The following is a 12,276-nucleotide window of genomic DNA, read 5'->3' as shown; positions in this document are numbered from 1 at the left end:
GGGTGGTGCTTTTTATAGGATCAGATTCAACCCTGAACTTACCCTGCTCCGGAGCAGGATAGCCGTTCAGAGTAAGTTACCATGGTGATCTACCCCGATAAGAACTGAACCGGCTTCGTGAGACCGAAAACCCAGGGTTAACCCTGAAGTTACCTCGCTAAGACATTAACCCTGCTTCGTGATACAGGCCCCTGGTTTCACATTGTTGTTGATATGTATTTATGTGTTTCGCTGTCCTGAATGAACCTATTGGAGTTGCTGACCTTTGTGCAGCAGTGTTCTCTAAGATGGCACATAATGGTAATTTTTAGAGGTTAATTGGCACATGTTTGAGGTGCTTCTTTTAATGACCTGAAGGATCTTAATACTAAAGCTGTTCTAAATTTTTCTTACTGTCACAAATCCCATGAAAACACAAACCAACAATGAATGCATCTTACTAACAATTATTGTGTGTGTGTGTGTGTGTGTGTGTGTGTGTGTGTGTGTGTGTCCAAAGCCTGATAAATCTTATTCCTCTTTACCACAGAGCTCCACTGGTATCCAAAACTATTAAAAACACATCACTGAGCCACACTGTTACGCTGGGAGACATTCACTAACAGTTTGACTCAGCCAAATCCCACAGTCCATGGATGAAAAAGTCTTCAACAATTGCACCATTACAGAATAATGCTGGACTCTGTCAAATAGCATACCGAACACTTTTAGATGGCATGATAGTGTATTTGAAAACAAGAACCTCTTTCTTGTTGGTTCATTTGGGTGTTTGTTAAAGGCTCTACCATCAGAGAAATTGGCTGCTGAAAAGCACCGCACTATAAGGTTAAGGTTTTTGGGGAAAAAAATCTTGGAAGACAATTAAGGCTTGATAAAAAAGCTAAGAATTTCAGCTCTTTTACAGCTGACTGAGGTTTGAGTTTTTCCCAACTACATAACACAGTAACAATGTACCTGATCGCATCTGAGCAAAATCAATGTCAATGCAACAACAGAAGTGTCTGACAACAATGTGAAAAGGAAGAAGAAAGACTAAGATCCTTTTTGTTTAACCATAAACAGCCCCAAAATCACTCTTGCCAAACCAACTAGACTCCATTTAAATAAACAGCAATATTATCATCGTAAAACAAAAACAAGATACAACTCTCAAAAACTGTCTTGGTTTGTCTCTCCGCTGGTTTAAGAATCTCCAATGCTAGTCTGGTTGAAATGAACATAACCTAAAACCTAAACATAACCTAACAATTTGCCTTCAAATATTCAGTAAAAACTAAACAAAAATTATCTCTCATTTCTTAAGTTTCTGAACAACAACAGTAACTCAGAGTGAGATTCAGATTCTGTATACAATATAAATAGTTCAACAGCTCCCAAATTAAAAAAAAAAAAGTACCCTGGGATCTATATACACACAGTATATATATGAATCAACAGGTGATTTCCTTCTCTTCAAAATTCTAAATGATTGAGCTGAGTTGTTTTTTTCCACCTGGACATTTATGCTCTGCCATTTCTCCTCTAATCATCACACTGTAACCTGTGACAGGCTGTTTCGCTACCATAACTATTGCACATTCACATACATGTAGTTTTTTGTTAAGCTGCACAAAGGTTTACATTACCAAATGTTTAATCACTTAACGACACCGACTGCCATGTGCACATGGCAGGAGAAGAGAGGGGGAGACGCTGTGCTGCTGCTGGAGGAGCCACTGACTGAGTTCCCTCTGTAGGGAGGGTGAGACGCGGTAACTCGCTAAAAGAGTCTCATTAAGGATGCCCAGGCCTAACGATGCCACAGTTTATTCCACATTACTGAAGTCTTTTTGGAACCACTGCAGGGTCGGTAATAATTTCACTTTCAGCCATGCTTGTTGTTGCCGTGGGTAACAGTATGACGACAGTGTCAACAAGTCCAAATATTTCAAGTATCACGATTAATTTTTCACATCATATTAAAAATTATACCGGTATTATCATGAACGATATGATATGGCACACCCCTCGGCTCTATACAAGCTAGCAGGTTTGGCGATAGCAATGTCGGGACTCTCCAAAGGGATCCCCTCCATAAGTCGTCAGACACTTTAAATAATCTGAGCCTGTCAGTGGAAAAAACAAGCACTTTAAGTCGACAAACTGACCGTGCCAAAGGTCTTGAGTGGTTACATGGCAGCTTGTCTAATTCAATACTGGACCAATTCCAAAAAATGTTGTTCCCATTAGTCAGTTACGACATTAAACATGAGAAAATATGTTACAGGTTGAAAACTCCTATGTTACTCTTTAAACATAAAGACATAAGAATGTCCGGAAATAACTGCCCTGAAGCAACTTCCAATTTCCAAGGGGAAACAAGTGGATTTTCAAATCGACTGAAAAGAATAAAACTCAATGATTGCCTGAAATGGAGGAAATAAATGCAAAACCTTTGGTTCTAAGTCTGTCTTGGAAAGCAGAAATGTAAACTTTGTGATTTTAGGTTAGCGCAACAAAACCTCAAAAAATACTTTGGCAGCGAAATTTATTCTAAGTGTGTTGTGGTAAACAAGTTTGCGTTGAGACAAGCTCTGAACAGAATCTGACTTGAAACCTGTGCGATGTTTGTCAGAGAGGAAACCATCTACTCACGGCATATTTCGACGCTCTCGTCAGACCCGTCCTCGCAGTCAGGCTCCCCATCACAGTGCCATCTCTTCGGGACACACTGGCCATTGCGACACACAAAGTCCACCTCCATACAAGTCTTTCTAACTGGAGAAGAACAGAAAAGAGAGATGGATTTATTATACAGATAGGCTTCGTGTTCTTTAATGAAAGAAATAGGAAGACACAAATAACAGGAAGAGAAGGGGAAAAAGACCGAAACCATACTCGCACTTCTCATGAATATGAATTGCAATATACAAAGGCAGAGTTTCTTTCTTTATCAGGTGAAAAGGTCATGAGTATACAATTTGTTGCAGACTGATTAAGCAAAGCCCAAACTCCACATTTGCATTAAAAATGCATTCAGAACTATCCTCTGGAGATTCGACTGCTGCATTCATTTTCCATCAAAAGGAGGAAAACAGAAAACACAGCTAACAGATAAAGTGAAATTACAAGTAAAAAAAAACACTCCAGTCTTGACCATGAGTTAGATTATTTGCTGAAAATTCTTGCTTTATAAATGAACATGGCAAAAGAGTACAGGATTAAGAAAAACACTGATAACCCTCAGTCAGGGCCGTCTCCAAGTAGGGCTGAGCGAATAATAACCACCTGTAATCATTGGATTATTTATTGAAAACAGCTGCACTGCCGTCTGTGAAAAGCCAAGTTGAAAATGTCAATGAACTATAACCAGTTAGCCAAGGAATTTCGTCCTTCTGAGACTGATTAACTTGAATAATTTTTAGAGAAATAGTTTAAAGAGTGAAAACCAATTTGGTGTTGCAGAAATGTTTGGCTTTCCTTGCCTGTTCTTTACGTTGTGACCCCCTTTAGATTTGAGAAGCTCTGCCCTAATGATAGTATTGACAAGCCTACTTAAGCAGTTCAAGCTCACATTAAAGTTAGCTCCCAGGGCTTTAATGTAAGGGTGGGTGATGTATCAATTATACTTGATATATTGTGGTATGTTCCATGTGGGATGTACAAAATGACTATATTGCAAATGAGTTTAACTTAAATTGTGGAGTATAAATTGTCACTGCCCTCGCCATCCAGGCAACTGTCTTCTGGGCAATAGTGTGTGAGTTAAGGCGTGTGTTTTTCTGCAGGACGCCAGGCCATGATCATTTAGTTGCATTTTGCGACCACAGAGCACCAGTGCAACTTGCAAATATCAATGCAGTTGGGTTGTTTCTCAATTACAGTAAATAAATGCTCATGTTTAATGGTGCTGCTGTGATGGGTTAACCTTTTGCTAACTGCTAACATCTAACTGTTGACCAGAAACTTCAAGTTAACAGCAAAGTAATCAACATTTCCTGCCCGTGAGGAGCCGAGTGCTTCAAAATAAAAACACTAATGGTTCCATTTTGAGTTATTTCATTATAACGTTCCTGTATTTAACTTTATTAAAACAATACTTAAACTTTATTTAGATTTATCACAACAGTATTTTATTTAACTTTATTATAGCAATTCTTTATTCAACTTTGTTATAATAGTATATTATTTAACTTTGTGCTACTTAGACCCAAACTTTTGTTTGGTATGCTTCTGTAATTCCTCCTAGCTATTTGGGATCAGTAGGACCTGATAAGTATAAAAAACTAAACGTTGTCAATAATTAAGTCCCAGTCTCCTCAAACGAAATGATTACAAAGTCCCAATGTCTTCAAACAAATACTTGCTAATAACAGCGTCTTATCTTGTTACCGTTGCTAAAATTGGTCAAATTTGTTGCCATATCAAACAACAACAACAAGTTTCAACCAATAAATGTGATCAGGTTTTGGACTTTGTGCACTTTTGTGTCAGGATCGGCTGTAGACTGACTTGGCAGAGATGGCTGCCATCTTGTTTTAACATGGATTAGCATATTGTGGCCCAACTACCATTACGTGGCACCAAAAAAGTGTCCATGAACAAGGACAACAGGTCTAAGTTAAGTGGAATAAAGTATAAGGGCAAGTAAACCCAAAATGTGATGTCCTCATATGAGGACGCAGGGTCTCAGGAGGTTAATATAACTACCTTATTTAACTTTATTATAACAGTGTTGAACTTTACGTGATCTTAACAGTACTTTGTTTTACTTTATCATAAAGTACTTGTATTTTATTGACGGTACATTAACTTTCTTGTAACCATCATTTATGTTGTAGTTCAGTATTTCAGTAGAGTACAGTAGTTTAGAGGAGATTTCAAAATAGACATATACTGTATTGTGTATCACAATAAAACTGAATAATACATCATTATTTATAGGCCAAAATAGCCCAGTCCTACTTTAAAGTTTAATGGGAGATTCTAAATAAACATCAGCCATTGTGACTCAGGTACTGAGCTACTTAATTTTCTCATGTCTTCAAACTGACAAACAACGTTTTGAACATTCAGCCAACTCACCAAATTGACAACAGGTGAGTAAATGGGTCTGCAATGGTGCATCCAAAGCAGCAGAAGTAAGAGCCCCCGACTAGGCTAAACCTCTCACCTCCTACAGCTTATTAAGAGACATTTAATTATACAAGTTCAAATTAGAATCACGGCTCTTGCAATTTGCCTTTTAATTTGCAATCGCAATTTTGATGTGAAACGATGAATCATTTAGCCACATCTCCAGGATGTTTGTCTTGTGCAAATCAAGGCAACAGGAAAAAGAGAAAGAAGAAGAAGCAGCAGCAAGGAAGAGATGAAGCAACACTGAAAAAATAAATGTTTTAAGGCAAACTGAGGATTTTTAAAAACTGTCTATAACACAACACAAACACCTCCACTCTCAGCACCTCCATCTCTTTGCAGGGGCTTCGGTGTCTCCTTGAGGCCTCTCCTCAGTCTCTCTGACCAGAATACAAATACGCACTCAAAAAACAACCAACTTCAGTTTGAGCCACAACAGCAGCAAGTCGCAGCGGGCCTCATTACCAACCTTCTTTTATGAATTAATTTTGGTTTCTCTTCTTTCACATGTCTCAGTTCTGTCTGGGTTGAAAGTCAAAGCAGCTCTGATCTCCCACTGACTGAATAACAGACGGACACTCGAATGCAACAAAATGTCAGCGGCCATGAGGCAGAGTGAAGGGGTGAAAGCGATCATGGGCAGAGGGCCAAAATCCATTTTAGTCCATCATCACTTTACTGTCACCAAAAGAACAGTCACTAACCTGCTCCTGATTTGATTGGCAGTTGATGAAAACTCAACACCCTCGATGTTCACCTGCTGTCTGGACAAATTTAGTATAATGTATATTTCCACAGCACAAACTCCATCAGTAATATGTCATAATCTCTGCTCTTTTGTTCCGAGTCTGAGTTTTTCTAATCACCAACTACTTTCAGCTCAGTCCATTTTGATGTTTAGTGTTCCACAAGTGCATACAATATCCAGCTGGGTGGAGAATTTGATGATGTCATGAAGTGGCAAGGGATGATGGGAGTTCTTGTCCTCTTTGTTTAACAACCACCATTGCTGGTACATTTTAGGATTCCTTCTGTATTCATTTTTTATGAGGTTTTGACTTAGCACCAAAATTTCCATATTGTCCTCTTCAAAACAAACTCATGAATCAAAACCAGTAGAAACACTGACTGAAGCTGTTTCACGGTAAAATCAGTGTTTCTGTGATGCTCTTTGGCTGACACAGAACATTCAGGAGGGTTGGAGGGGACTGCGAGCCAAGTTGCTGCCAACTTTAACTCCATTTGTTTCTCTGATGAGGTAAGATTCAGACTGTCGATGACTAGCCTAGTTAAAAACTTGAAACAACAAAGTAGTAATCTCGCTGATGGCCAGCTATGAAAGGCAACACTTTATGCAAATGTTTTACATTAAAAGTTTTACAGCAGCTTAAAGAGTATAATCCATCCCTATAGTGGCTGTTTCAACACACCAAAGTTCCTACGCCACTTAGTCTGCAAGGTGTCTCAGTTTTGACTTGTGTTCCTGTTCCTTTTATGAAGATCTGCAGTACTCAAACGAGACAGGGAAAAAGCTGAAGTTTGAGAATGCAAAAACGAAAACAAAAAGGCATGCCAAGTCCCTCCAAAATTACATCTTGTACGGTCCACTTCCAACTAGAGATATGCGCGATTAAATATCGAACCGATTAAACGTCCACCTCCTCGCTCGTCGGCACCAGAAATATTAGTCGGTTGAACAAATTAGTGTTTTATTCGTGTACAAGGCAGCTTAACTCTCATACAGCCGCCTGCCACTAGTGGGGGCTACAGAGCTGTCAGAGAGCAGCCCACCTCCCCGCAGTAATGCTCGAGTAGACTGGAGTTTTAAAACAGCACGGTGGGAAATAAGAGATGTCCTCTCGCAAAACCAGCGCGGTTTGGCAGTACTTTGATCTAGAAAATGAAAACAAGGTAGCATATAGGCTGTGTCAGAAAAAAAATGACGTATAGTCACTCGACTAGAGCAAAGCGCAACCACATTCAACTGAAGCATTTGGATGTTAACCTGTACGGAATGATGGCTGCTGCTGCTAGCGCTGCTAGCCACACTCAGACCAATCTGACATTATCTCGCCTGGTCTGAAAAGATGCAGCTCATCACAACAATGACCTCACAAGATATGCTTCCACCTTACTCTGATGAAGGTAAAGGCTTCAGGAATTATGCTGAATGCTAAATTTTGACTTTTTGTCTTGATTAAACTTTTCGCTTAGTCGACAGGAACATCCCTAATTCTGACTTGATGTCCCATTTCTGTATATTCTCACCGTGTCATCCGTTATTATACAGTTTAACACTTCATAACATGATCGAAAACTTATTACGATCCAAACCAACACAGACTCCATGTCGTCTTTACGCACGACACTGCCAACAATCTCCTTTTTTCATGTGTTCTAAACTGCCTGATGGCACAACACTTGTCGTAAATAACCTATGCCTGTCTCCTAACACAGGAATAAAGCAAATATAAACAATAGCTTAGCATATTCCCCTACTATACACTATACAAAATATTCAAACAATAATATCAGAATCTTTATGATGTCATTTCAACACACACATTTTACCAAATATAAATATGTGCTTAAGTGGCTCGTACACTCCCATTTCTAGTGGGCTTTTATGTAGAAGAAACTGAACGAAATAAATGAAGTGGAAATGTACATTCATTTAGTGTGTGAGCCTTTAAAGTACGGGAAAATCATCTGCTACCCACTTCAATTAATTCCCTGCAGGACATCCAGTTTATTTATATCTGAGGGGGTCTTCTGCTTATCAGGATTTTTTTTTCTCTTATATCGCCCTGCAGTATGATCAGCTGTTCTTATTCTCCCCCTCCATCCCTTGTTTTCTTCCTTTTTCCCCGCACTCATTTCCTTCACTTGTTCTTTCCTCTCTCCCAGTCTCATTTGACCCAGATAGATGAGGGACATAAGAAAGTAGAGAAAGATTCAAAATGTATTGGACACGCACACGCACATCTCTGTCGTACCCATATTTAGCTCTGCTCTATCTGCTACCTTCCCATCACCAGGTCATTCTGTCTCAAGGGACGCTGGGAAGTCTCCTGGTGGGGCCACGTTAACATGATGGGTTGTGAATGTCATGTCACATCTGTGTGTCACAATGTGAAGAAGTGAGAACATGTGCCAACGTTTGTGCAATATGTATGTGTACGATAAAAGCAATGGATGTGTGTGCAACAGATTGATTCTGAGTTCATGCCGTGTGTATTTGTGGATTTTAAAGACACTGTTTTTCTGATGTAATCAGTGAGAAAAAAAAGCAAGGTACTTTTAAATTTTTCAGAAGGTTCATAAGTGATTTAATACACTGGAAGCCATAATGAAAGTGCAGATGATATCCATTGCTGCTTACGCATGGAGGACTTTAAAAAGACTTTTGAAAATAACTGTAAAAGACTACAATCTGACACCCTCTTACATCTAAAGACAATGCAAGTTTTTAGTCACGCACTATTTAATTTTGCAAAGACTGGGGATCTTGCAGGGTCAACATTACCAAGACTACAACTAGATTCCTTTTGAGATTATTTCCCATTACGCACCTGGTGGAAAATACTACACTAAACTGCCTTTAAGAGATATGACACATTAGCAATTTCTTACATGTCTGTAAGAACACATACCTCTAGAAACTCAAGATGAAAGGTGTCACATGTTGACAGTATTCTTTTCATTTCGGCAACAATATAATCCATAAAGATAATCTGTATTTAAGTTTACATTTTAGATTTTGTCACCTCAACACACTATCAGCCTCTGTTGGTTAGCTGGGCTATTTTTTTTTTGGGAGAGGACTGCAGGAATGAGATGAAGATTTCTCATTAACTAAGTGCCCGTTGGTGAATCAGATACACAGAATTATACACGGACTCTTGTTCCCAAACTCCCCTAGTTTCTTCTTTTTCCCACAGTCCAAGAGAACCAAGATTTGATCACGTTTTTGCGCCTCCCCTTACGCCCCTCCATGTTGACTGTCTACCTGGCTTCCTGTTTGATGCTGGAGAGAGCGCAGCTTTTGGTTGTCGACTATGTTCAGGTTATTGAACTTTAGTTTTTTCATGAGCCAATTCTAAAAACTTGTGATATTAAACACAAAAATAAAATAGAAAAAGTTTTATGTCTTCCTTACACCAAACAATTGAGATCACAGGAGTATCCACAATCTGAGGTAAAACTCTCATAAATTTATTTCGAGATTGGTAATTTATATTCAACGGTGAATTCGACGGAAAAGTTTAGCGTAAGGCTGACATTAACCCTTTAGAAGCTAGATAGTAGAAGCTACAGTTAGATTATAACAATTTGCATTAGTAGGTTAGTACATGAAATTGCATGCGCACACCCACCGAAAGACAAATCGGCATCAACTGAATCTCTTTTGGTTCTGGACAGTTGGTCAGATGAAAGAGGCTATTTAAACTAGGGATGCGCACAATTAGTCGTCTAAATGATTAAATGTCCGCCCCCTCACAAGTCGGCATCAGAAATATTAGTTGGTTAAACCAATCAGTGTTTAATTCATGTACAAGGCCGCTTAACTGTCATGCATCCGACTGCCACTAGTAGGTGCTACAGAGCCGTCAGACAGCAGTCCCCCTCTCCTGTGGTAATGCTCGAGTAGACTGGAGTTTTAAAAAAGTACGGTGAGAAACTGGACAGATGTCCTCTCACAAAACCAGCGCGGACTGGCAGTATTTTGAACTAAAAAATGAAGACTAGGTAGCATGTATGTTGAGCCTGAATACGCCGTGCGGAGACCCTTTTTTAAGACTAACTTACTATTTCTAGCCAAAATTAATTGGGAAAATTTATGGATCAGCCACCAAATAAAGGAATTGTCATTTGCAGTCCTACAGCAATGGAAGAATGTTATTCCAGGCCAGAGGTACAGATCAGTCACAGCCAACTGCAGCTGTATTTATCTCAAAGTTTCTGACTATGAGTAACATTGTGAGTCCTGGGTATTAATACTGACCTAACAATAAAGTTGGGTGAAGGTGCTACGCAGATTATTTTATGAAAATACCTTCAATTTCCTGTAATGTATTGCTGCTTAACAGATGTTTGCATCTGTTGTGGCTAAAAAGCAAAGTTGGTTGTAAGGCAAGTGGGCTTACAGAGTTAAATACGGCCATGCTATAGAGCTCCATTTAATATTTGGGTGCAACCAAACTGAATGCCAGAGCTTGTACCTGAAGAAAAAGAAAAACAACTGGCAATAGTCCCGCCAATGTATAAAGCTAATCTGGCACCCTGTGAGGTGACCTTTCAAGATACAAGTCAGACTCCATTTCCAACTTCATTTACATATTGTTCACTTTGGCAGGAAACCATGCTCAATTGTAACCAAGATGGATTGTCATCAATTCGCCCACACTCCGTCAAAGGCCACATTAACAGTGTAAAAACAATACATTCGCAGCCCACGTATGACACAGCAGCAATGGAGATGGTAACTGATCCACACAGAAAGAATTGCACCAACAGTAACATCCAACATTGTGATGGATTGTCACAACTTTGAGGAGGCTTAGATGTGAGAAAAGGCATTTGTAATGAAAGTTAAAAGAATACAGCTATTATCAAAAAATCCCATGAAATGACCAAAACCAACATGTGTAAGTCCCCCTCCCCCAGTCAGTGGCTCCTACTGAGAACGTAACTCTTAAAAAACTGCTTTAGTAAGTATATGCAGAAGCAGGACAGTGTAATTTATTTTTGACTTAATCTAACATAAAGTGTCCATGGTAATGAAGGAACATGTCACCCAGTGCAACCCAGTGTGGCGCACTGATGCATTTTTAATAGTTTCTGGACAACAATGGAGCTCTAAGGCACAGATTAATGAGATTATCAGGCTTTGGATACACACACACACAACTTGCAAGTGGGGTCAATTCACTGCTGGTTTGGGTCTTCTCATTTAGATCTGCTGACATTAAGAAAAATAAATATAATAGCTAGCCTTACCCTTAAAATTACAAGTAAAATAGAAGTTATGTATGACTAACTGGTGTGGGAAAAGAGAAACCATATTTTAGTGGATATGAAAGGTCTGGTGACCCGAGTGTTTTAATACAGAGACTTGACTTACAGTTCAGACTGTAACAACTGTGTTTCAGTTAGCTGCATTCAGAAACAATCCACCTCAGTGCCTAATTATTCATTGACTGATTCACTGACTGATGATAGTCAGTGTATTGCCCACAGTAAATGACAGTTAGCACACTCCAAGTTTGGAGGAGCAGGCAGAAGTACCGCTACAGAAGCTAAGCAATATTGCTGTGGACGGTAGAAGCAGCCGAACATTATGTTAGCCACCTAAAGAAAAAACAATAACAGTTTGCGTGTGCTATATTTAGAATATTTTCACCACTTTCCCTTTCCATCAGATGGCCCTTTCCAACAGGGAGGGCGTTAACAGCTTTGGTTCCCAATCTATGCTCTTGTTAAAGCCACCAGACTCCATTGACAAAACCAATCATTTTAACATTGCTCAACATGGGAGCTGCTGGTCTGTCGCTGCCTTGATCAGTTTGTTTGTATTATTGTGCAACTTTGTTGAATCTGAACTAATCCCTTCAAGGCCAAAGTCACACAATAACAGAAACTGATCAAGGCAGCAGTAGACCAGCAGCTCCTGTGTTCAGCAATGTTAAAAAATGACTGTTTTTCCTCAGTGGAGTCTGGCTTTAAATAGAGCGATTTAACAGCTACAGTATCCAGTTAGAAATCGCTGTCTGAGGTCAAAGCAAAGTGGTGAAAATATTTTACATATAATGTACATTTAAAAAGATATTGATTTTTGTAGGTGGCTAAAATAGGTTTTGTTGCTAACCTGTCCAGGACACTAAATTGCTTAGCTTCTTTGTCTGTACCCCTGCCTGCTTCTCCAAACTGGGAGCACGCCGACTGACATCTGCTGTATGTAATACACTGACTCTTGGTAAGAACCTCACACAACCCCTCTTCTAAATAGGAATGCACCGAAATGAAAATTTGTGGCCGAAGCCGAAGCCGAATATTATTAAACGCTTGGCCGAATACCGAGTACCGAATACCGTTGTTTAGTTTTTCCTTAGTTTTTGCAGATGAACCCCCTCCAGATTAGTGTTGTCACGGTACCAA

The 12,276-nt window shown here is 39.4% G+C and overlaps 1 protein-coding gene across 2 annotated transcripts in view; it reads right to left on the bottom strand.

Annotated features, from left to right (window-relative positions):
• The window catches only part of vldlr (very low density lipoprotein receptor), an 87,172-nt gene that overhangs the window by 57,862 nt on the left and 17,034 nt on the right, over positions 1 to 12,276 (bottom strand). For both annotated transcript variants that reach the window (XM_050052281.1, XM_050052282.1), the window contains exon 3: positions 2,635 to 2,757. In XM_050052281.1, coding sequence (XP_049908238.1) covers positions 2,635 to 2,757 — 123 coding nt within the window. The remainder of the gene's footprint in view (positions 1 to 2,634; positions 2,758 to 12,276) is intronic.

The sequence above is a fragment of the Epinephelus moara genome, chromosome 9, assembly GCF_006386435.1.
Source record: "Epinephelus moara isolate mb chromosome 9, YSFRI_EMoa_1.0, whole genome shotgun sequence".
Taxonomy (NCBI): domain Eukaryota; kingdom Metazoa; phylum Chordata; class Actinopteri; order Perciformes; family Serranidae; genus Epinephelus; species Epinephelus moara.
This window is presented reverse-complemented; position numbering and strand designations above follow the sequence as displayed.